At 38.3% G+C, this 24,198-nt stretch overlaps 1 protein-coding gene and 1 long non-coding RNA gene across 3 annotated transcripts in view; one reads left to right on the top strand and one right to left on the bottom strand.

Annotated features, from left to right (window-relative positions):
* The window catches only part of LOC135796913 (uncharacterized), a 29,259-nt gene extending 25,322 nt beyond the window's left edge, over positions 1 to 3,937 (top strand). For both annotated transcript variants that reach the window (XR_010549418.1, XR_010549417.1), the window contains one exon: positions 3,797 to 3,937. This is a non-coding gene — a long non-coding RNA (uncharacterized lncRNA). The remainder of the gene's footprint in view (positions 1 to 3,796) is intronic.
* On the bottom strand, positions 2,259 to 22,675 carry LOC135796906 (tyrosine-protein kinase Dnt-like). Its single transcript, XM_065309022.1, is given in 13 exon segments — positions 2,259 to 3,550; positions 3,805 to 3,941; positions 5,422 to 5,501; positions 5,504 to 5,580; positions 5,646 to 5,795; positions 5,918 to 6,077; positions 6,139 to 6,307; positions 7,320 to 7,536; positions 8,161 to 8,329; positions 9,581 to 9,711; positions 9,765 to 9,874; positions 18,227 to 18,354; positions 22,492 to 22,675. Coding segments are annotated over 13 exon segments (1,767 nt in total). The 5' UTR covers positions 22,619 to 22,675; the 3' UTR covers positions 2,259 to 3,438.
* Between the last annotated feature and the right edge of the window lie 1,523 nt (positions 22,676 to 24,198).

The raw sequence follows: 24,198 nt of genomic DNA, 5'->3' as shown, positions 1-24,198 counted from the left end.
AATCTTATCTGACTTGATTCGACTTGGTCAACCATCCAACTATCCAACATTTTCCACATACACTGAGTGTGTAAGTAAAACACAATATATGTGTACTAGTATTGTTTATATTGAGGTTTATGTTGATGACTTAATTCGAATTCAAATCGAACTGAATCCAAGCATAAATCTGAATATGATTAATGGTTTTGCACAAACATCACTTAAATGATTGGATTTTTCTACGTAGTTTACACCTTTAACTCGTAAGTAAAACTGACTTAAACTATGAATCATGCGCACTTGTTACACTCGATTACATATGCAACAATGCGGCGCGCGTAATTAGTGAGTGTGTGCAGGTAGTGTGCATTAATTTATTTATTTACGCGCCTTATTTCCCGCGTTTAGTTTTATTAACAATCCCGGCGCGCATCTGCATCATCTGCATGTATAACTTAAGTCACTTTACGCAGCCGAGACTGGTTTTATTGATGCATGCTGAAAGAATGCGCAACTGACACTTACCTCTTTGTAAGTTGGTTTCATTTGCAATCCGATTCACTACACATCACACTCTATATTCATACACTTGTAATTATACGACTTAAGTTAAGTTTGTTATAATTTAGAAACAAATTTATGTGGATTTGTTTCTCACTGGTTGTTGGTTCGTCACGCACTGATGCAGTTCTTGCGAATAGTCACAACGCACGGTCAACCCTTTTCTGAGCTTTAGAAAGCTTCCAAGAAAGCGCGCGCCTAGCGAAGAAGTAGAAGGGTTGGTCGCATCCAACTTTAGGAAACTTTGGTATGACTTTTTAATGCGTCCCTTCTGTAAATTTGCATCTGAATCGACACACGACCCCGGGGGTAGTAAATCCCGAGTTTAAGTCACTTGCGCACGCTCTCTCTACCTAACTGACTTAACTTTCATTCAAATGCGCGCTAAGAGGATTAATATGCATTCTGTTGAAATGCAAGGGTTGTAGAGAGTGGAGAAATGTGAAATGTGAGAAATTGCAGCTTGCAAGTAGGTTAAGTAATGTTAAAATTTTAAGCAAAGTTACTTAAGCCGTCGCTACTGTTTTGAAGTTTCGTGTGTGTTTTTTTTTTCTTCCATATTCCATCGCAATTACATAATGGTTACGTCATTTTTGAACACGCACGTTGTGTGCGTGTGTGCAACGTGTTCTTCATCTCGATTTCGGCACCAACCGAAAAAAAATAAAAGGCTTACAAGAGCCGAAAATGGAAACATTAACGCGTCGAAACTTTCCGATCATGCGACCGAACGAAATTTCTTCCATTGCTCAGGGTTTACGATATGTTTACTTATCGCATGATTATAAAATCTTCAACAAAACTTTCTCCAACCCTTTTACACTTGACACACACGAAAATAGTTTCTCTTATTACGAGAAATTGTTTTGGAATAAACACAAATATGTGTTGTTATTACACAATTATTAATAAACCGGTTAATTGTCAGCGATGAATGATTTGAGTCGTGAATGTGAGTGTGGTAATGAGTCCGGGAGTGGAAATAAAGAAGGTGCAAAGCGTGTAAACACAAAACAATGTTTTAATTATACCGACGCGGCGGGAAGCTGCGCGTTAATCGCCCGTCGATCGCTTCGATAACGACGCTCGTGGAAAAGACAATAATGAACGGTAAGTAATTGAAACGCGCCGCGCGTTTCAAGGCGCTTGCAATTATCAAATGCTCAATGCGCCATTCTCACGTGCGCACAGAAACTTCGTAAATCAGTAAAGTAACGCTTCAAACCACTTTTCGATTTGTTGTGTGTTTTTTATGTAACATCTTCAAGTATGATGCATCAATTATAGAAAATTATTATGTTCTACACATGCGCCGATTACTTTAAAAGCAGATTATCGCATTACGCATGCGTAATTTACTTTAATTTTCTTGAAATTCTTATAAAAAGTAAGTGATTGCCTTAAGTGTGGATTTAGTGCGAAATTTTGATTTTGATCGTGATTGATTAGCCGCTCGTGTTGCTTGTAAGTACGATCGAAGCAATTAGAATGTCTCGAATGTACCTACTTACTTGTGTGTTGTATTCTGTACTTGTGCGGTAATTCTCTACCCTTCACTAATTCAATTTTTCAAAGTTTGTGCGTGCGTGCGTTGCGCAATCGGCGCAGGCTTCGGAAAACTGGCTCACCTGTTTGATTGTTGCTTTAATTCGTTTATTTACGAAACACTCTTTTGAACGCACACGTTTCACGCGGGTAAAAAATAATGTCGGCGGTTTTATTTTCGTACATTTACCGGATTTATTTTTTCATTATACAAATACATCTTGTTCACATTTTTCCTTTGCTTTTCATCTTTCACATTAAATTATTTTTCGTACACTTTTCTTATATAAATAATTTATTATATTTTTCGTTTATAAATTTGTCTAAATCTTTTTTGTAGTTGAAGATTTCTTTGTAATTGCATAATAAGTAAAGTTGAAACATGTAGAGAGTGAGAGGAAATGCACATTTAACATCTAATTAAACTGAAAAATTGCGCTCATTGTTCAGTCAGTCAGTGCGTTTTGTTTTTTCTTTCTGTTTTTAATTCTCTCCGAGGTGCTTTTCATTGCCACTTAATCTGCGCTTTGCAACTCGCAAATCGAAATTGCAATTTCAGTTTAACGTCACTCACAGCACGCGAAAAGCGATCATTAATTGAGAAACAAATAAAATTTATTCATTTGATTACAATTGCTTCTACTCGTATCTTTAAAAAAATTGGCAGTGTTCATTACAGAAATATTGGCCAATGCATTGAGTTGCGGTACAAACACCGAACGCAACTAATTTTAGTTCTAAAATTTTATATTTTAGTATCTGAAGACTTTTTCTAAGCCCTAAAGTTGTCGATTGTTGTTTTTCCTTACAAATTGACGCAATTCACAATTTATAACACTTAATAATAATTAATTACTGTTTAATTGTAGTTTAATTGTATCAGTAGTCACAATTTTTGATCCCGTTCTCCTCAATAGTCTTGAAACATGAAACACGTCGAAACATTTACGCTACTAGTATTTAGTTAATTGTGCCTACAATGTTTAAACGTCTTAAACAAACCCTGCTTATTCCGAACTAACGAGAAACTTATTCAAATATCTACTGCACATAAATAAATAAATCTAACACGTTGACTTTGAATTTAAATTTAACTTAACATAAGTACATTAGGTATGTATACAGTAAAAGTTGTGTGAAATTCACTTACTTTACTTAATTAATACAAGTTATCACATTTACATTCATGACTTTCATGAATTAAGCGCTCAGGTGTCACAAATTAAAGTTTTTATTCTCAAGAACATTTGATTTGTGTTGTTTTCAGCGCTTTTCTCTTCAAAAAACAAATAAATTGTTGACACAAAGTTTTTAGTAAAATTTTAAGTTTGCTTATCAACGTCGTACACTCTAAATGTATTTCCCGAGGGCGGTGTGAAAGTCCTGCAAGTAGGCGAGCAGTTGTGCGAAGTTGGGCCGTTCGTTCGGATTGTGCAGCCAGCAGCAGCTCATCACGGCGAACCTATGGGGTGGAGAAATGGGCGCCACGATTACGAAATTGCGAAATTACACATTTAGTTAATTGCCATACACGCGTTCCGCGCAAGTTTCTAATTGAGTTAGAACAGTTTTCGGAGTGTGTATGCGTGTGTGCAGGGTGCACCTACTTTAAATTTGATTGAAAACTCAACTTTGAGCCCTCTGCGAGTTCAAAACTAATCAAATTTAAAATTTAACAAACTTTTAATTATTTATTGCTTTTTTTCAGAGACTTACAGTTCATCAGGACATCCGACTGGTTGTTGGAGGCGGTAGCCGTTGGCTAAGCAGGTTGCCATTTCGAAGGGGTCTACTTCATCATAGGGTTGCTGGGCTAAAGTGGTTAATTCCCATAGGACCACACCAAATGACCACTAGAATAAATTTTATATGAAAAAAATTTTTTTACGTAATAATTTCGACTTTTTTGCAACTTTTACAACTAAATTATATCCAACGTAAAAAGTTTTGACTGGAGCGCATTCAGGAAGTGCTAAAGCGAAATTTCTTGTCGATGGTTTTTTGCTTCTCTTCGGCATTGAATTAAATTTTAGATTTACGACTCGCTCGATCTTAGATGATCAGATGCGAGCCGTGGTCTTGGGTTGGCAGCAAAATGTTGTTAAAGTGTTGTTAAAGTTTGAGTTTGTTAGTTGGCGAAGGTTATTCACCCAAAATAGCCTTGTGGTCGGCCGTTCATTTTTTTTTATTCATCCGCGCCGCGCTCTTTGCGCTCGAATCCAATTCACACGATGCGATACGCGATGGTAATGCGATGGCAATGCGATGATCCTTCGATGGACGGAACCGAACACCGACCGACAAACCAACACACCAACATCTTTCTTGTGTGTTCACACATTTCCATTCGCATTCACTATACAGAGTGTGGCAGAAAGGCGAAATTTGTCACGCTCTGTATATGGAATAAGTATCAATGTAACCGTGTAACATTGAGTCTCATTTCGTGTAGTTCTTCGTGTGGAACGAGCTTTTTTCACGTATGTACTAGAGTACTTAGTGTTAGTCACATCTCACATGGCCACGTGGAATAAATGAGAAGGAAACGTGAAGGAAAGGTTGATGCGTTTGGGAAAAAATTGCGTGGCCTTTGCGTTTGCTTTCGCGTCTCCAGTGGCGGTTGTAAATAGACAAGAATAATAAGAGCTGTAAGCGCTGAAAGAGTCGAGAGACGCGAGGTAACGAGCAGTAAGTAAGAATTGTAAGTAAGAAGACGTGTTGATGGCATTATGACAAGATGTTAATTGTACGTGTTTGACTTCCGTTTTTCAATCAAACGCTTTTCTTCTTTTGGATACGCGTTAAACTTGATTAAATGTAAAAACATTTTCCATCATTTTGCGTAGTTGATGCGTGTTATATTTTTTATTATTCAATTTTGTTTGTATGTGTAATGTTTCTTCCTGTTACAATCTGCCATTCCTCTATTCTTACGTTTTCTAGTTCTCTCGACCTCTTCGCCACGCTTTAAAGGTCAACGCACGAAAAACTCTTCATGCGCGGCCGCCACACGCGCTTTTTTTATGTTCGCGTTTTTATTCGTCTTCTATTCGGTAATTAAAAAGCTGTTGTTGCTTCTTAATAAATTTGAATAGAATAGTTCGCTTTAAATGTAAAACCGAAAGTCAAAACCCTAAAATTTTACGACTGCAGGCATTTATTTTTTGTTTCATTTGTGATTTTCACTTTTTCACTCTCCCTTCGGCGGTGTCAAAGCATTTTTCTAAAATGACACAATAGTTACACTATTTTTTTGCTTTGGGTAATAAAAACCCAAAGTTGAATTTTATTGCGGAAAGGGAAATTGTCTGATTTTTTGCGAAAAATACTCACCACATCAGTTGCCCCCGAAAATTGTTTGTTCACTAAACTTTCGATGGCGAGCCACTTAATCGGTCGATTCTCATTATCCCCAGACAGGAATAATCCCCGGGGAAGAGATCGCGTGATAGGGCGCTATCCGTGATCCTCACTTTTAATTTATCATCAACCCTAAATTTAAAAAAATAATTATTTGATTTATGTCTTTGTTGTTTTGTTCTTTCTCGCCAACTTACACACAATTTCGCGTAGCTAAGTCTTTATGGCACACCAACTGCGCGTGCAAGTACATCGTCCCGAGGACGATCTGTATCGCCATGTCGACGAGACTCTGCGTCGATAGCGGATACAATTCCTCATCCCTTTGGCGGCATTTCACCAAAAATCTACCCCAAACATCAAACAAACAGAAAAACTTTATTATCTCATAAAAGTTCAACTTTTGCTAAAAATTTATTGCTGAAAAAGTGCGAAATGAAGTTTTCCAAGTAGAAAAAAAAATGACTACCTCTTTAAATTGCCCTTATTGCTGAATGGGTAGACAAGCAAGGGTTTCCTTGAATCGTCTACATTAGTCCCGATGACGGGCAACACATTTTTGTGTGACATCCCATACAACATCATTCCTTCAGCGAGGAACATTAAAACTTGCATTTTGGATGCAGCATCTGTAATCGGAAAGATTATTACGATGTGATTGTAGATTTGACGATTTGGCGTTTAACTTACCTGTAACGGTTTTTATCGTCACGGCTTCCTGCTGCCGCAGTTTTCCTCGGTACACCTGTCCGAAGGTGCCCTCTTGTGTGACCTCTTGTAGACTGATGCTAGTCCCCGACACGGATAGAGCGCGCACTCGGTCTGTTGGGTCACAAGTTCGTGGATCTTGCAGTACTAGCTAAAAGAAAAATAAAACGAAACGTGGTTTTAACTTAGGCAACCAACATTTCAGTGCTTGCTTAGTTAATTTGAATGCGCATTAAGGGTAATCGCAGTGGTTTAATAGTATTTAGTGCTCACGATGCGAAGAATTCACCCCTGCGTACGATATGACTAGTTTAACATCGGTGAAAACGCTCGTCCCCTTTTCGGATAGTAAATTGAATGCGCTCTGGGCTATGACTAAGCCTCCTCCAGTCTCCTGCGGGATGATACTGGGGTCTCGGTGTTAATCCCGCGGGACGGACTACGTATTTACTTTAGACGCGTGCGGGGCCCGGATGACATAGACATGCAATGCTGCAATTCGGTTTTCGATTCGCGTCTCGGTTCATCTCAATGCGTCCTTGTTTTTACGCGTTATCTACTTCGCGCATAAGTGCAACTTGAGGAAAATTTTCGATTATATTATCTCGGGGGGTGGAAAGTGAAGGATGTCGATGCAGATGTTGAACGCGCATTCATTCACAAACTGTAAAAGCAAAAGCCGCAACTAATGGCTGATAGGTTTTGGGATTTGAAGGGGAAGCAACACCCCGAATTAATAGACTCGCTAAAATGAGATTTCCGCAAACAAAACTGAGATCATGATCAAGACTTACATGCACGTATAAAACTACCCCGTAGTCTAGAAAGTCTTGAAAACTTTTTTTACAGGCTAATGCGATTTTGATGCAATCAAAAAAACCCTCGACATGCTCGCAACGCTCTAAATTTATGATAATCGGCGGACGTTTCATCCCGATGCGGTGCTGGCTTTTGCCCTCTCGTAGGACTGGAACGTTTCAACCCCTAGGTACGCTCGGTGCACTTTTAATGTATTCCGCGCTGGGAATACGGCAGGAAGAAACACTTTTCCTGTAGCCAAGCACACGTCTTCTATGTTTTTTACATTTTTTATACTTTGCGCCTTTCAGGAGTGCTTTTCACATATATTTCACATTTTTAAACAATTATTTTTTTAATCTTACCTGTGATAGTAACATAACTTGGGAAGATGCATAATAGGAGACTCTGAGAGCGTCACTGGTTGCATACGGAGATGGAGAGGGTGGCGATTTGTGGATACTTGCGATAGTTGCATAACTTCCACTGTCGGCACTGGGAGTGCGTCCGATTGTTGAACCGCCTCCGGTGCCAAGGCGCACGAACACATGTTGATTGCAGTCGTATGCAGCTGACATGTAACTATAACATAAAATGTTTATTTTTAATTCAAGCTATTTCTAGTTACATTGCAAAGGAATTATTTATTAAAACACACAAAAAAGATACATTTTGTTCATGATTTAACATATTGCTTTCTTTTCTGACGTCTTTCGGTAAAAATTGTTTTATTTGGTGTTAGTAGGGTTGCATATATTATCTGCCTACAAACAATTAAATTTATACACAACTAGCTTTAGTCCACGACTTCGTCCCGGTAGTGTTTAATAAAAATTAATTCGTTTTTATTCTCTTTTTCAAAACATAATATGTGTCAATTCCATCAATAAGATTCGCAATTTTATTTAAAAGAAATTAATTATATAAAGAATTGCTAATAATGCACTTCAGCGCGCCATCTCGGATTCAACTATTTAACTATAACTGTGATTAAAACTCAATGCCAACTTTTATCCTCTAGAAAATCGCTTTCTTTATGGTTTTCCCGGTAATTATTCGAATTTTTTTCGTCATAAAAATCATCCTTGGACTTTAACGAACATTTAAAAAAAAGAATTGGCCAGATTGGTCTAGGCGTTGTTGAGTTATGAGCTTACCAACAGATTTTGCGATTCATTTTTATATTATAGATGCATAAATACGTACTTAGGTTCCTGCGTGGGTAATTTCTTCCCCTTGATACATATAGTAGAAGTTGTGGCGACGACGACAACAATCATGCCAACAGCACACGCTGCCGCCACATAGAGAGAGTGCGTGGAGCTGGTGAGTGTGTCCGGGTCGAGGCGGAGCGTCTCCGTCGGCGGTCGCACGCCTGCAGGGGCGCAAAACAACTCGTCAATATTAATGGATATTCCTCAGACAAACACAATTTTCTTTCAATATCACAAAGATTTCCAGCAAGCAAGCATCGGAACACTCCCAAAACACACAAGGGTAGGCAAGGGATGTGAGTAGATCAGTTTTACATCAATTTTTTACGTCCCCCAGCCCGCCCCTTTCTTGGCGCTAGTCAATCATCTGTCTACGTAGTGGTATAGATATTCCTTGATGGATGGAAAGCGAAGGCAAAGGATAAACGCAAAAAAAGAGAATGAATATTAAACAAACATTATTCATGTCAACAATCAACTTGAGGATGTTGTCGAACGCTATAATCAAACGAATACAAAAAATATATCATCCCTTGGAGCTAAAAAATAATTTTAAAGGATGATAATGCTGTAAATATTTTCCACGGCTTTGTTTTCCCGAGCTTTGCTTAATTTCCGCCTCGAGGGTGCAGAGTCATGAAGGTAAACATGTAAACAATGTTCAGTGGAAAACATCCCCATTTCCATCGCCAGCGTAAAGAGTACATTAGCAAAACGGATGTTGAATGCTTAATTCATCCCTCTTGTAATCACAACAACAATTTAAAATAAAAAACACCATAGTTATTGTGAATTATGCGAAGTGAAAATCATGCGATTATATTTTACTACGCATATTATGGGGGTTCATTAATTTGATGTGGTTTTGCACGCCGTTGTAATGAACTAATTACTCGAGAGTAAAATTCGAAATTATAAGCTTCCTGCTTTTGTTTTTTGAGGGTTGGGGGTTTGGGGAAGTTGACGGCGTGCGCGTAATCATCTTGTAATTTCACCGACGCTCCTAACGAGATTATTAAGTGGGTGGGAAATTATTTTAACGCCGGATGCACGGAAGCGGATGCGAGTTCGAAACAAAACACAAATGTGAAGTCAACAAAACAAAATGGCGCCGACGCAGGCGAACAAAACGTAAGGAAACGTGACGACAACGTGCGCATGCTGTGCGGTGTTAATTAAATTTAATTCGGGGATGTACTACACCAAACTACAACCGACAAGTATATCTACGCCGACGGCATCCTACAGGGTGTATATGCAAATTGTACGTATGCATTATGCATTGTGTGCGACTGCGTAACCAGCGGATAGTTTAATTCATAAATTCAGAATTGTTTAGTGTTAATGTAGGCAACCAAGTTTACAATATGTATGCTTAGTTGCATATGCATGTAAGTGGGGAGTGTGTTTACCTTTCAGGCATATTTTGTTGCGTCGAAAGCGGAGGAACGTGTTGTTGTGATAGCGATTCGAAGTGGAGACGTTTAACAACAGCTGAACTTCGGTTTCAGCACTTTTCAGGCCTGTGCATAATAAACGCACCCTGAAAAACAAAAATAAGTAAGTATTTTCCATAAAAAAATATGTTTTACTAACCTAAATGACTGAACAGAGGTTGGAATCATCCCAGTGGATGAGATGTTCATCTGAGGAGGCAACATGGCACCCGCCTCCCCATCGTATGTCACCGTCAGCGCATAGGGAAGCTGAAATCACACCAAAGACTGATAATATTATGCGGCACAGGGACCAGTCAATGCACACAGAACTCCAACTCGTGACTTCCGGGATTGAATTAAGGAATATCCATTGAACTCGAACAGAGGAATATGTATATCCTCAGTCATTCACGCGTATTATCACATGGGTTCAGAACCCCCTCGATAAATCGCTTCGAATTGCTAATTTGAATAAACGTGAATGGATCGCGCTGAATTCAGTCAGTCATAGGCAACCAAGTGTACAATGTAACACAAGTTGCCGAGTACGAGTATTTATCGTTCAGTCAGACAGGAAATGTTTGACTTTAGTGCGTCACATATTTACATGCAGTTTACAACTTTGTTGTAAACAACTTGTAAATATCCAAGATCTAAACATATAAAAACTTGTTAAAATGTTTTACTTTTCCAGCGATGTCAAAGCTTCACAAGTTTAGTTTGCCTGAGAGTTTGGATAAATCTGTTTTAAATAAGTTTTGTGCGCACGAGTTTTAGAATGCAGTTTAATGCGAGAAGTTGCACGAGATGGCAACACCTGAAAATTACACCGACCCTCCACATCTCACCCTGGAGCGGATAGTTTTCAGTACGCGACCATTGAGAAAATTAGAAAATTTATACTCGGTTGCAACTTGGATAGAATTTGCGAAGTTGTGAAAGTCGAGCTTTTTCCTCACATGTAGACACAAACCAATATACAATTTACGACAAGATGAATAGCGCTGTGTGTGGTGCCGAGCCACAGAATTGGAATTGAGGCGCAGTCGTCGTATTCACGAACAAGTTTGTGATTTAAATTATAACGACGGCGAATATTTTACTCGGGAAAGAAACAGAGACATGAATTTTATTTTCGCGGGTAGTTTTCAGCCTTTTCAGGCAGTTATCACATGTTTCTGGATGGATGCATAACACCAGCTCGTATTTCGTTCCAATTATATTTCAGGGTTTTGCTTTTATTTCAGAGTCAAGCGAAATATGATTGCGTTGTTACACATGCAACATTGATACAGGCACGTATTTATTAAAAACAATTAATTAATTAAAATATCATTTAGAACTTAAAAATAATATATTATGCAGTAAATTATTGAGTTCAAAATTTTTTTTTTAATTTTTTGATTTTTTGTTTAATACAGGTCTGTAGTGTCCTGTGCACGTAGTCATGCGATTTTCTATGTGATGCCGAAACGTCGAGCATTGGGGATGTAGGGATGTTGATGAAACCGCAGCAAACTAACTCCCTCGGCGATTTTGTGAAAATAGTTGGGCTACCGTGATCACACGAAATCAAACGAAATAAAATACCAACATTCATTAAATGATTTTTGAACATTTCATTTCATTTGAAGCTGATGCAATTCATCAGGTAATATTATTTTTATTTATTTTTGAAATAGTAATAAAAAATACAATATTATTTTATGTGTTGCTGAAACATTTTAAAATTAGTTTTGTACTAATTTCTTTTGAAATTGCAGCGCGTTGCACGTACCAATTTAAATTTCGCTGCAGTTATTCATGCGTTTCGAGCGAACGCGAGCGTTTAGCGCAGCAATAAACGCATTGCGAGGCTTTTCGAGGGTTGGGGGTGCTCTTGTGTCGCGCAATCGGCGCAATATTCGCGTTATTTGTGCCGACTGCCGAGCTCGTGACCGGTTACCCGTGGTAACCAATATCGCATAATTGGCGTCCGGAATGCGCTCAGCCGGAGTGGCAATTTTCGTATTTTGCGTATTTTAACAACCCACGCCAAAGACAAAATGAAAACGAATGTCGAGTGATTATTACCTGCAAAGTTACGTTATTGCCACGTCTAACGTCGCAAAAAGAAATCAATGCTTCATAAATGATATTTACTGCACTGACGTGTGTAACGGAAATAATTTCAAATGTGGGTGCTATCATAATTTCATAATTTCAAACATCAAATGAATAAATTATAATCTTAACCGTTGAAAATGGCGGCGGACGTTAAAGCTGTTGGCGAACATAAAGGCACCCAAGGAATTATTAAGGAAAGGCATGAAAGCGCCGGAAATTTTCATGAAATTGCGTAGAAAGTCAGCCGAGCGGCTGGAAAGTGAACGCAGTGTACTTTCTCGTACTAGGAATGGAGACCAGCAAACGGAAAAACAAACCGGCCCCCTTTACACTCGTCATTCCGGCAGTTGTTTGTTTCTGTGTTTGCAGAACGCTTTAATTAAGAAATTGACGCGAGATGCATGAATTATAAGTACAAGTATATTTACCAGCAGGAAAGCAAACGCAAGCAATTTTTAATTTACAGCAAAAGCAAAATGGCGACTTGTGGTAAATGTATTTTTTTACCACCCACACCCCCAGTTACACCCCTTGAAGCAATGTGTGCTTTGGCGGCGTGCATGCGGATGATTGATTCGATCGGCTGGTGATTAGCACAAAAGGGGAGCGTAATTCTCCTCCGGGGTCTCCATCAACTCCCAAATGTATGACCTCATGATTGTACTCAATCATACTACACATTAATAATTAAATAAAAATAGTAATAAATTGTAAAATATTTTTTTATTAGATTTTAAAAAAATATTAAAATTTTTTGCTTTTTAGTTATTAATTTTCGAAAATTTAGTGCGACACCTTGTATAATAAAATTGTAAAGAAGTGAACTGTAAAATATGACTGAGTAGCCGGTTAAACTTCGAGTAGAATGCACTCGGCGAGTGGGCACTTTTTGCCGGCGTATTCCCAGAGCTTTTCCGAGCGTTTTCCGACTTTTCCGACGTGCTCACTGCTCGTATCATAACAGCCTCGAGTATACTGATACTTCCGGTCATTAAACATTGACTAAAATCAATATACTACGTAGTTGTAAGTGCCTACTACGAATACGCTACAAAAATTGAATGTTTTATTTTATTTCATTGTAGAAAATCAAAAATTTTGATTAAAAACGCATTTTTTCGTTAAGGGTAGAAATAGTGCATCTTTGTCTCTGTCAACATCTCCATCTGATATCATACGATTTGTGACGTGATTTACGTTTGCTGGCCACTTCTTGCCAACTTCCGGTTGCGCCCACTTGTGCTCCGGTTGCAGTTTGCTGTTATTTCTTCAACCATCTTGTTTCGCATGTCTCGGATGCGTTGTCGTCGTCGTAGTCTCGAGTGGCGCAATAAAAGCCGTAATCTAATCGTCTTTTATGTGCGTCTTTGCGACTAAGGGTGAATCACGCAAATCTCAGCGAGGCTGGAATATGCTATGACAAGGGGTGCACTTTTATATTGCCCTTAAAATGTCTTTACTTATAAAAATACTACTTTTACCAAGCTAATAGCACTTTTTGTAGTTTTACGCATTAAAAACCATAACTTTAATGCACTAGATATAGAATACCTGTGTATAATTAATCATCACTTAAAACTCACTCATCTCATGTGTCTCACCTCTCACGTTAACGGGTTATCGCGTTCCTGGGGTTGCGAGATGCATCTACATTAAACCCGCCAGATAATGTCGCGATTATAACACATCCTCGTAAATTAGCGCACTGAATCTCTTGAGCACTAAAACTACCCTTGCACACACAAAGAGCTGCTCTACTAGTAGATTAATAACTTACATACAAAGTGATAAATTCAAAATTAAATTTAATTTATTCTTGATATGAAAACACCCTGTATATATTACATTTTACATTGTACATTATCCTCGAGGACACAGCCGAACATAATATACTCTTGTACTTGCACAGCGAGTACAGTGAATATTGTGCGACTAATCTCATTCCAGTTTTGTGCAGTTTCATGCCGACGCTTAATAAACCACGCTTGAATGTAGCGATGCAGATGCGGGCAAATTGTAGGCAAATGAGTGCAAATGTGAGAAACGACTCGACTAATTTTACATTTTGCAAGTGCAACGTTGTCGTCGACGTTGTCGTCGTCACCACGACAACTTTGACTGCGTCGAGGAGCGGCGGGGGCGGTGGAGGGTTTGCTGAATGAGGCAATTATGAAGTTCAAATGTTCGAAAAGCTCGAAACGTCAAACGGCGACGGGTATGAAAGTACTTTTAACTCAGCTTTCAACCGGTAAACCATTAAAAATCATCGTAAAAGGACCAAGTTAGTACTTGTTAAATAAAAAAATCATTAAAAAAATTATGAAAAGCTTGTAATCATGTCGTAAATGAAAATTTTACAGCTTTCGCGAATTAAAAACGAGTGTAAATTATATTTTTTCTAAAAAAATTATTTTTCAGCATATGTACGATATTTTTTAATGTATTTTATCATTTTGCAAAGTGTAACACGTGATTGACTGCTCGCAAATCGCATTTTCTGACACTTTTGACGCTCATAATCAAATCGCGAGATCTCGAGTGGACGAAATGGAATGAAACGACATTTCATTCGCATTCATTTTATAAAATATACGTTGCTGTTGGTTACTTTTTTCCAATTTGTGTATGAAATGAAAATTGCAATTTTTTGTTTTATGTTGTTTTTTATGAATTTCGCTCTATATTGAAATATTTATGACCCTTGCGGGCGCTGGGCGCATGTACGTCGAGTGAGTGCGCGTTATGAAAAGCATGATTGAAGGCGATCCGTGATGTACTCCTGATCGATCGGATTGCGATGTGGACGGTGTGTTTGCACAGTGCGCTGGCTGAATGCAACGAGCAGCTTAATACGTGTACCGCCTCTCTGTACATTCTGCACGCGAATGAGTAATGTTAGCACGAGTATTCGCAAATCGACATGCACATCAATGCAATTGGGTTTAAAATTGTTTTGTTTGGTTATGGGATGAATTTTGGTAGGAAAATATAATTTATAGCAGATTTAGTTATTAAATCTCTGCATGGTGTAAAATATTATTTATTTTGTTTGTGTAGAAATGTAGAAAATGTAATTTTAGCGTTTTTGTGCTGATATTTATTTCTTTCTCAACGGATCGTTTTACAATCACTCGGAGGCTCGTTTTTCCCCTTGTGCAAGAAATTCTATCCGTTGGGGGTTGGCTCCGGCCGGTGGCGGCACGCGGCCAGACAAATCTCGACGCGTCGGTGACAAGCAACAACTTTAATTGAATGCCGAACATTCCGAGCGTCACGTGCAATCGACACAACTACAAGCAGGCCAAGCACACATACGCCGCCGCCAACCACCGCCAACCGCCGCCGCCGTCTGTAACTTAGTCTCCATGTCTGCCAGCAGTGTGCTACCACACGCCGGCAACAAGAAAACGAAAACAAAACGAGCGCAAGAACTCAAACGGACGTGTAACGTATGGCGTAAGAGTTGTGGGGGCGGCAAGAGCAAACAGGGATGTAAAAGCATCACGGCAACACAGTAATCGGAACGAGATAGCATTTGCAGAGTAAAAGGGATGGAGAATAGATAGACTAGGTTGATGTATGCGACACGATGTTAGATTGCGCGGGGGTGGGTTTCATGCGAGTATGCGACCCTAACTAATATTCCGATAGACCCGTAACGACAGCAATTCGTATTTGATTGCTGCTATTACGCGTCTAAACAATGCATATTGGTATTTTAGTGCTGCGCCCTTCATTAATATTCATTAGGGTAGAGTACAACCTTTAACTACTGACACCAATAAAAAATAAACTTTAATGGTGCATAAATTATGAATATTAATTATAAATTTTATTACTTTTCAAAAAAGTTAAAATTATTTCGTAATATAAAAATGAATCGCAAAATCTGTTGGTAAGCGCATAACTCAACAACGCCTTGATCAATTTAACCAATTTTTTATTAAAAATGTTTGTTAAAGTCCAAGGATGGTTTTTCCGGCAAGAAAAATTCAAATAACTGCCGGAAAAACCCTAAAGACAGCCCATTTCTATAGGATAAAAGTTGGTATTGAGATTCAATCATTGTTATAGTTAAATAGTTGTATCCGAGATGGAGCGCTGAAGTGAATTATTAGAGTAAACAAGAGAGTAAAAACGAAATACATTTTTATTAAACACTACCGGGACGAATCGCGCCCAAAGCAAGTAAATAAATAAATTTTAACTTTTTTGTTTTTAAACTCGCGCTGTTAACTTGCAAAAGAGGATATTTTATGAGACAATTTTAAAATCAGTCAAACGTAAAACGTACTCGCAAATACGATTCAAATTACACTTTACACCCCCTACTCACCCCGTGTTGAGGGTGTGCAAGAGGGTGAACAGTGTAAACAACCCGAAAACATTCGCGAACGCGCCCCATCATTGCACACGACGCCGCGCGATTTCCATTCAAAACGCTGTCATTCACTCCACATTCACATTCAATGCGCTGAAATTGCCAATATTCCATAAAATGGCAATTTGGATGAAAAATGAATATTCACAGCGTTTCAATAGCCAATAAGCTATATCACTAACAATATTGAATTGAAATGGACAAATTAATATCAAAAATAATATTTCCCGAACAAAATCTGTTCGGTTAACACATAATCACTCAATTTAACGAGCGTATATTTTGTTTTGTGCGAATCTGAGATGAAATAATATCTGCTGGAGCAGTTCATCTTGTTACACGTCTGTTGTTGTAATTTGTATGCGTAACAAAGTGTCGCGGGCGGCACCACGGCGGCAATCGTAATTGCGTCGCCAGGACGCGCCATTATTTCGGTCCTGTGCCCCAGGTTGCCTAAGGGCGAGCGTGTATCTGGCGGTTATTTGTCATTTAGCGTCGTTGTATTAGTGGTAGCCTATCGTGGTTGAGACCGCATGGACATTCTGCACTTTCTCGGCGAAACGCATTAATTAAATTGCGTTTGGTGTGGGGAACTCGCAAACAAGATCGGAAAATGAAATAATATCGACTACCACTAACAACTTGTCAAATAAAAACACACCTTTCAGTGTAAACACAAGAAAAATATTCAGGAATTGAAAAGAAATTGATTGACATGACGTATAATTACAGCAGTTAACGTAATTGCCTGTAATTATAATTAAAAATTAAGTTGTACACTTACACAACTTTCCTAGTATATGCTTTGTAACATAGGGTGAGAAATGTTTCCGGTCCGTAAATTACATTCCTGTTACATTTTCCAATTTTCGATTCTCTTTGCTTTACATTACGTTACTTTGTCTTCAGAGTGTTCTGTTTGTCCACTTTGTTCAATTTCCCAAGACTTGCGATTGCGTGCCGCTGTTCTTTGATTGCTTCGCGTGCTCCGGAGCTCACGCTGGTGTTTATCGGAATTGCAGCAATTTAATTGATTGTCGAATAAATCTATTAGTGAAATGGACGTAAACAAACCGCGCGCGCATAGAAACAAATGACGTCACAATTTAGTCGCGAACAATAAATTGCAGGCACAGGCGTAGTGAGTGAGGATTTGAATTACGCTGTGATTAGAATGGTGAAATTTGCCAATTTAACTCGCGCCCCTAACTTTCCGCCCCAGCGCCAGCGTCGAAATTAATATCTAACTTTATTATTCGCGCGCGCGCGCGCAAAGTTCGCACAATTCTAATTGCGACGAGGCGCTGAATGCGATATCTCGTCTTCCACCTTCGCACTTTCCGGTTTTCCGGTTTTTGACTCGCATTTGTCTCCGTTTTAATTGAAAATTCACATAAATTTCAATAAACTTATGAATTACGGAAATACGCATGCGCAAAATTTGTATCTACAACTCATAGAATGAGTGATAGTAGATTAGGGTATTAATAACCCTGTTAAAGTGTAAATTGCTTACTCGGACGGTTCGTCTACATCGAAATGACCAAATGAATGACTATCCGCAACTTTGAGGGATTAAAGGACCTTGAAGTCCTTCGCTACCCTTTAGTTTCGGCCATTGTAAGCTAAAATTGAACCCACATCAGGGTTTCGCTTTAGATTTAAGATTAATTCCTAATTGGCAAGTAATTTCACTAAAAATTAATCCGAAAAAAACTACCCTTAGATGTGCACTTTTATTAACACCCTTGGTGACACCTCAGTCTCTTGCGGATTGAATTTTGTCTTTTAATGTCAATGCGAGTGGAATAAGGGTGGGGGTTGTTAATATGAGGGTGCTTGACACTTTTTCCTCTTTTGGTTCTTTAAATTGCACATTTCGCTTTTCATCTCATGCCGCCGACATAGAGCTATTTAGATTATTGCGAAGGCATCAGAGGGTAGCGACTGTTTGACGTTCGATTCAAACCACCCCTTGAGTTGATACACATCTTTTATCATTGGTGCGCAGTGTGCACACATATGGCTGCATTCTGGTTTGTTGCACTTTGCAATTTGCTCAATCTTGCGGAACACAGATAGTGAATTTAGTAAATTACGAAATTAGAACCAAAACCAAAATTATTACTTACCGGATGTTTTCCTAAGCTCTGCCAAGAAAATTGTAGATCTGATATGTTTGCCGGGATCATCACTACGAAATTAAGTGCGTACGTGTTGACGACACCCTCGCGGACGTAATATAACTCCGCTTGAAGTCCTGCAATAAATTATTACTATATTTAGTCGAAATACAAAGAAAAGCACTGAAAATTTTGTGTATTTATATGAAAAAAGCCAATAAACGAATAAAAACGACAAGAGGAAAAGGAAGTTGTATAAGGGTAGAATATTTCGACTCGCATGTTTGCTCTGAAGAGTCGAATCGCGAATCGTGCTTGCTGCCTAACATTGGCTTGTCTAACATTCTAACATAAATGGTTTCCATTGTTTTTCCCACACTGTGGCCACATTCGAATTTATATTTGTTTGTCTTTCATTATCAGACGGGTGTCGCCGAAATATCTTCCCGTATTGCCTGAGCGAGAGCGTAAAACTCGTAAAACTTTGGTGAAACTTTTAGGGCTCCGGAGAGAGGAGGATAAAAGTCATGAAATTGAGGTCAATTGTTAGGATTAGTTCTCGTAACAAACTAATATTATTTTGTTACTGATTATCTGTTGTAAAGTTATATATAAGGATTTTGTAATTGGAGAAATTTTTAGCGCCTGAGGGCAATTTGGCTCATTAGAATAGCGGACATTTTCCACCCCTCGATTGTGCCCGCTCTGCTTTCCAATTAATCCGTTTCGGGGATGCCGCGTCGTGCGTCACAAAGGCGTGAAACGCTTCGACGCTCTAATTAAATTTATCACTTTTTGCGCTCATTATTTATTTTAAATTACAGAGTGTGGAAAATAACTGCTGCTTTCAATATAACGTGAGTTTGGAGTTACGCGAGCAAACAATCATATTAAGTTGGAGACTTTAAACTTGCCTTTTAAGCGTGAAATAATCGAAAGCAGCCGAAAGCTTTCAGAGTTCGAATTTATCTCGCGATTGTTTGTCTCGCAAAAGTAAGTTTTATTTGTTTGGATTGCGGATTATACGCTGAGCTTAATGCATGAACTCTCCCAAGCTAAGTTTCAACACAAATTCAATCCCAATTTAAACCACAAATCCACAACACACCAGGAAATTAATCTATAATATAAAAATAAATCACAAAATCTGTTGGAAAGCGCATAACTCTACAACGCATAGACCAATTTGGCCAATTCTTTTTTATATGTTCATTAAAGTCCAAGGTTGGTTTTTACCGCGAGAAAAATTTGAATAATTGCCAGGAAAACCCTAAAACAGCCCTTTTCTATAGGATAAAAGTTGGCATTGAGATTCAATCATAGTTATAGTTAAGTAGTTGAATCCGAGATGGCGCGCTGAGGTGCATTATTACCAATTCTTTATATAATTAATTTCTTTAAAATAAAATTGCGAATCTTATTGATAGAATTGACACATACTATGTCTAGAAAAAGAGAGTAAAAACAAATTACATTTTTATTAAACACTACCGGGACGAAGTCGCGAGCAAAAGCTAGTTTATTATATATTCTTATATGTAAAACACATTTCTATGAATTTTCCTTTACTAAAAATGCTTGTATTGTGTATTCTGGCTGTAATTACACACCTTAAAAGCGAGAAAATAATTTTATTGAGAAATTACTAGAGTTTCACTTTGTGCGTCGCCGGCGCCTCCACCAATTTTATTCATTATGTTCATTTGCGTCCGTTTCGCCTTCGCTTTGCCCGACTTTACTTTATGCATATTATGCGTTTGAGTAAACATTAATGGCCGCCGGTTAATGGATTCTTTTGTGCGCATAACTACGTGAGCGCAGGGGAAATGTGTGCGTTTAACAAGTTGATAACTCGACACGACTCGAACAGGTAGAGAAAGGTACATAATATGTTTGACGTGATGTTAGGTGGGGTCAATGTTAACACTACACAAAGAAAACTGCCCGAAAATGTCCCAAAATGTTGAAATTTCAAAAGAAAAATTTTTGTGAATACGAAAAAGCATAGAATTTAACAATGTTGGATAAAAATATTTGTTATTGAGTTATGAGGGTTATGAATGTATGATTTTTTGAAATTTATTGAGTTGTACTGAATTGAAATGAACTGAAACGTAAAAATGTCAATGGAACAGTCCATCAATTCCAACAATTTCCAATCGACTAGTCTTTACACTCGATTTTCTACATGTTCCGCGTCTGTGACATATTTTAAACCACTCAACAAGTCCATTTCGACCAGTTCCGAACAGAACTCTTTGTGTAACAGCTTGAAATGCCCGAAACTATCTCAATATCTATCTATTGCCGGCAACTATCGATGAAATCTTCGCAAGACTGGAAGACTAGAGTGCAAAAAGCAAAAGTGGAAACAATCACGACGAGTAATTCGAGACATTTGCGAGCACAAAGGGCAAAGATGCAATAACTCTCGGATGACAACAATGCGCGCCAGAGAAATGAAGAGAATAGCTGAGAATGGAAGTTTACTGCGTTGCCTAAGCTTCTACTCTTCTACTTTCAATGTGTATGCGTGTGTGTTGTGTTGCCTATACTCGTACACAGAGTATAGTATAGAAACTGTAGACAGTGTCTCATGTCATTGTATAAATCAAAATCAAGCGCCGCGAATTTAATTCAATCTCGTCGTAGTCATCAGACGCCACGCCGCCCCAAACATAAAGGGGTGGCTGAAGGCGATCAACTCAATTAAAACTCGTGATGCAAGCGCAGATAAATTGATTACGTTCAAAGTTTCGAATAAAACACAGGAAAACAATTTTAATAAATTAGATTTAATACCGTTTATAAATAAATAGTCTGAAACGTTTATAATGATAATAATATGATATTACATTGATTTTTGCACGTTTGAGTGGCGAAATGTTCGAAAATCAAATATTTGATCAAGCGTACGCGTTGAATATTCAATTAAATTGAATAAAATAACAAGGGATAATTTTCGCGAAATTTACGCTTGACAAATCTTACTATACCGAGTGTATAAGAAAGAATATCAAACAGAATTTATGCTTTAAATGCTAGGCAACCAATTACGCATTTAAAGTGTTTTGTGGGTTGCATATTTATCGAATTCTAATCCGCTTTACGTTCCGCGGTGTTGGAATAAATTTTAATGAATCGTCTCATCGTCTCGGCATCCCTTTGGTCAAAATTCACGTCTCCAGACGGTGCGCTTCCCGCAGCATCGCAACACGAAGAAATAAGAATATGCGGCACGAAGCAATGATGAAACGAAGCATCAAAGAAGTGCTTTAATATTGTTTCTCTTGAATAATGTACCTTCGCGTGCGCGCCGCCGAGCGCGAGCGTCGGTATTATTTTCTCCTTTTGTGCAATTTCCAATTCCACTGCGCTTTCAAACGTCCTGCGCGCTGCATCCTGCAGCGAAAATTAAACGCGTGTAATTTTTTATATTTCACTGTCCGTTGGTGGGCGGAGTTGGGTTGCACTTGCGAATGAAATGGAGCTTTACACGAGCTTATTTCGATTCGTATTTTTTGCTACTTTATGTTGAGACTTTTTTTGTTGTGTAGGTCAAAGCATTATTCAAAGGGTTGTTGCATAGAAGGATACCTATTTAAAATGGAAATATGAAAAGCTTTTTACAACTTTTAACATTTTTTGTAAAAAAAAAATTTTTTTTTTAAAGAAAATGTTGTGTAAAATTAAATCTACTGATTCATAATACAAATACCGGAAGAACATACGGTTGTACTCAAAATTTTTGTCAAAGCAAGAGTATTTGCGTGCTTTTAATATAAATAGAGCGCTTTACACGCTTCATTTCGGTTTTGAGCGTTTTGAACCGAGTTCCGAAAGATCTTAGTCGTTGGAACGACAATTTACGCGCCCGGCGTGCGCTAAAATTGATGCGAAATGGAAAGCGGAAAAGCGTTTGATGTCACGGCTGCAGGCGCAGTGTAAGTTGTCGTGTTACATAAAGTACATGTCATATTTACACTTAAAATACACCAAAAACACGAAAAAATAAAAATAAAACAAACTTTTCATGCAATTTGGGTTGCATATAGTTTTAAACACTTTGAAATTATTTCCATCAACATATTTGTTTATTTTATGCCTTTTACGACTGTAATAACAAATTCCAACACGTGTTGTGATGATGGCCAGGATAACGACTCAAAGGGCCCTTCACTTGAGCAATTCTCAGGATGACAACGTTTAATAACAGGCGACATATATATATAAAATGCTCGTAAAAGCTCCGCAAGCTGTCTGCGGTCGCTTACCTAATAACTTCATAACTTCCTCGGGCGTGATAAAGACGTCGAGATAAGCGTTGGCGTCCTGCGCGTGCAGGACGAGCAGGCACCACACGATGCCGGCACCGAAAAACGCGCCGCAACGCGAACGCATGTCGGGGGTGTAGAACCGCACCGCCGGAGAGAACTGAGGGTGGCGCGTCGACGGCGGCCGGACCGCCACTGACTACGAACGCGGCGCGTCGCGACGCCGAGAGGAAAACGCCCCCACTACCAACGCAAACCAAACAAAATATCACATAAAATAAAGCCATTATTTATCAATACGCGAAAATTAATATTTTGTTCGAAAAGTTTGTTTTCTTTCAATTGCGCGCGATTTAAGTTGAAAGTTTTCTCATCGCAATATAAAAACATAAAACTTGTGCTGAGTAGCAGCATATAAAAGTTGTCTATTCGCGTTATTATTTTTAATAACAGCAATAACGGCGCGTTATCGTAAATATTTATCTTTATTTTCGCGCATTCGGGATTAATAAACGCGCTGCTTTTTTGCGTGCGAATGTTTTATTGCGTTTTTTTTTTGTTCTGTTTGCGAATCGTCGAATTATCGCTTCCTGCGCATCATCATCCTGCAACATTTGCATATTGATATAAAATTTTACGATTTATTGCGCGGATATTACAAGCAAAGTGAGCAGATTATGATTGAGTACAAAATTTGTTTAACAAGCTTTAAAAACGATAAAAAATCATTTTTTTCTTTAAATTTTTTACTTTTCTAAGTTATTCTATTTAATGTTATTTTATTTTATTGTTGCTTTACGCGACAGTTGTGAAACTTGCAAGTCGTCATAAAATACGCAATTTATTGTCCGCGTTGGTTTTTTGACGATGAGAAAATCGACGCAAAAGTAACCGAGACTTTATAATCGTGAGTCAGCGCGTCGCTGTCATCGCAGTTGTCATTCTTCCTCGTTCAACGTTTTCCTCGCGTAACAAAAGAAATTCACCGAAACTCGCTCGCATCGTCGTAATTTTTTTCACTCTCTACGCCCTGCGCTATGATATTTCCCTTTGCCAACAACACCAACCGGCAGAATAACCATTTGTATTCATTTACGCATACTTATCCAGCCGGTACACAACAAGATGGCGACCGGAACGCTTCCGAACTAAACAACATTTCATTTGTTTTCATTTGTGCAATGAAATCATTCCGACGTTTATAAATTTATTTATATTTTTGTTTTCAAACCAGCCAGCAAGTTAAAAAGAGAAACAAAATTAAAAAGTTTAATTTCTTTGCGGCGTCATCCGCAAGGTCTATATTATGATTATTTACGATTGTCAGCCGCATAAATCTTAGATGTTTGCGCATCTCATGCGAATATAAAACTGATGGAAATGATAAAAATGATAATATTCAACATTCCGATTCTGCACGCCCAATAAAACCCGCCTCGTAAAATGCTACTGCAGACTGCAACATCTACAGGATGATGCAAAGTGAAAGAAAATAGAAAACTAAAAAAATTATATCTAATAAAAAGTCTGGTGGCATTCTTATTGTGATTGTGATTGGGATTGTGTGAATCATCATCATTATTACAATCATTACATGCAGACACAAGTTTTATCGGTGTTTTAGATGTGTATGAGTAGATTTTTACGACATAGATAATGTAGAAACTCGTAGACTCGTAGAATCGGGGTGGAAATGTAGTCATAAAT

This window comes from Atheta coriaria, unplaced genomic scaffold (genome assembly GCF_025399875.1).
Source record: "Atheta coriaria isolate IRGN ID8LTWV9N9 unplaced genomic scaffold, Caltech_Dcor_3.1 hic_scaffold_8_pilon, whole genome shotgun sequence".
NCBI classification, from domain to species: Eukaryota; Metazoa; Arthropoda; class Insecta; order Coleoptera; family Staphylinidae; genus Dalotia; species Dalotia coriaria.
The sequence above is the reverse complement of the archived record's forward strand: the minus strand, read 5'-3'. Positions and strand labels throughout refer to the sequence as shown.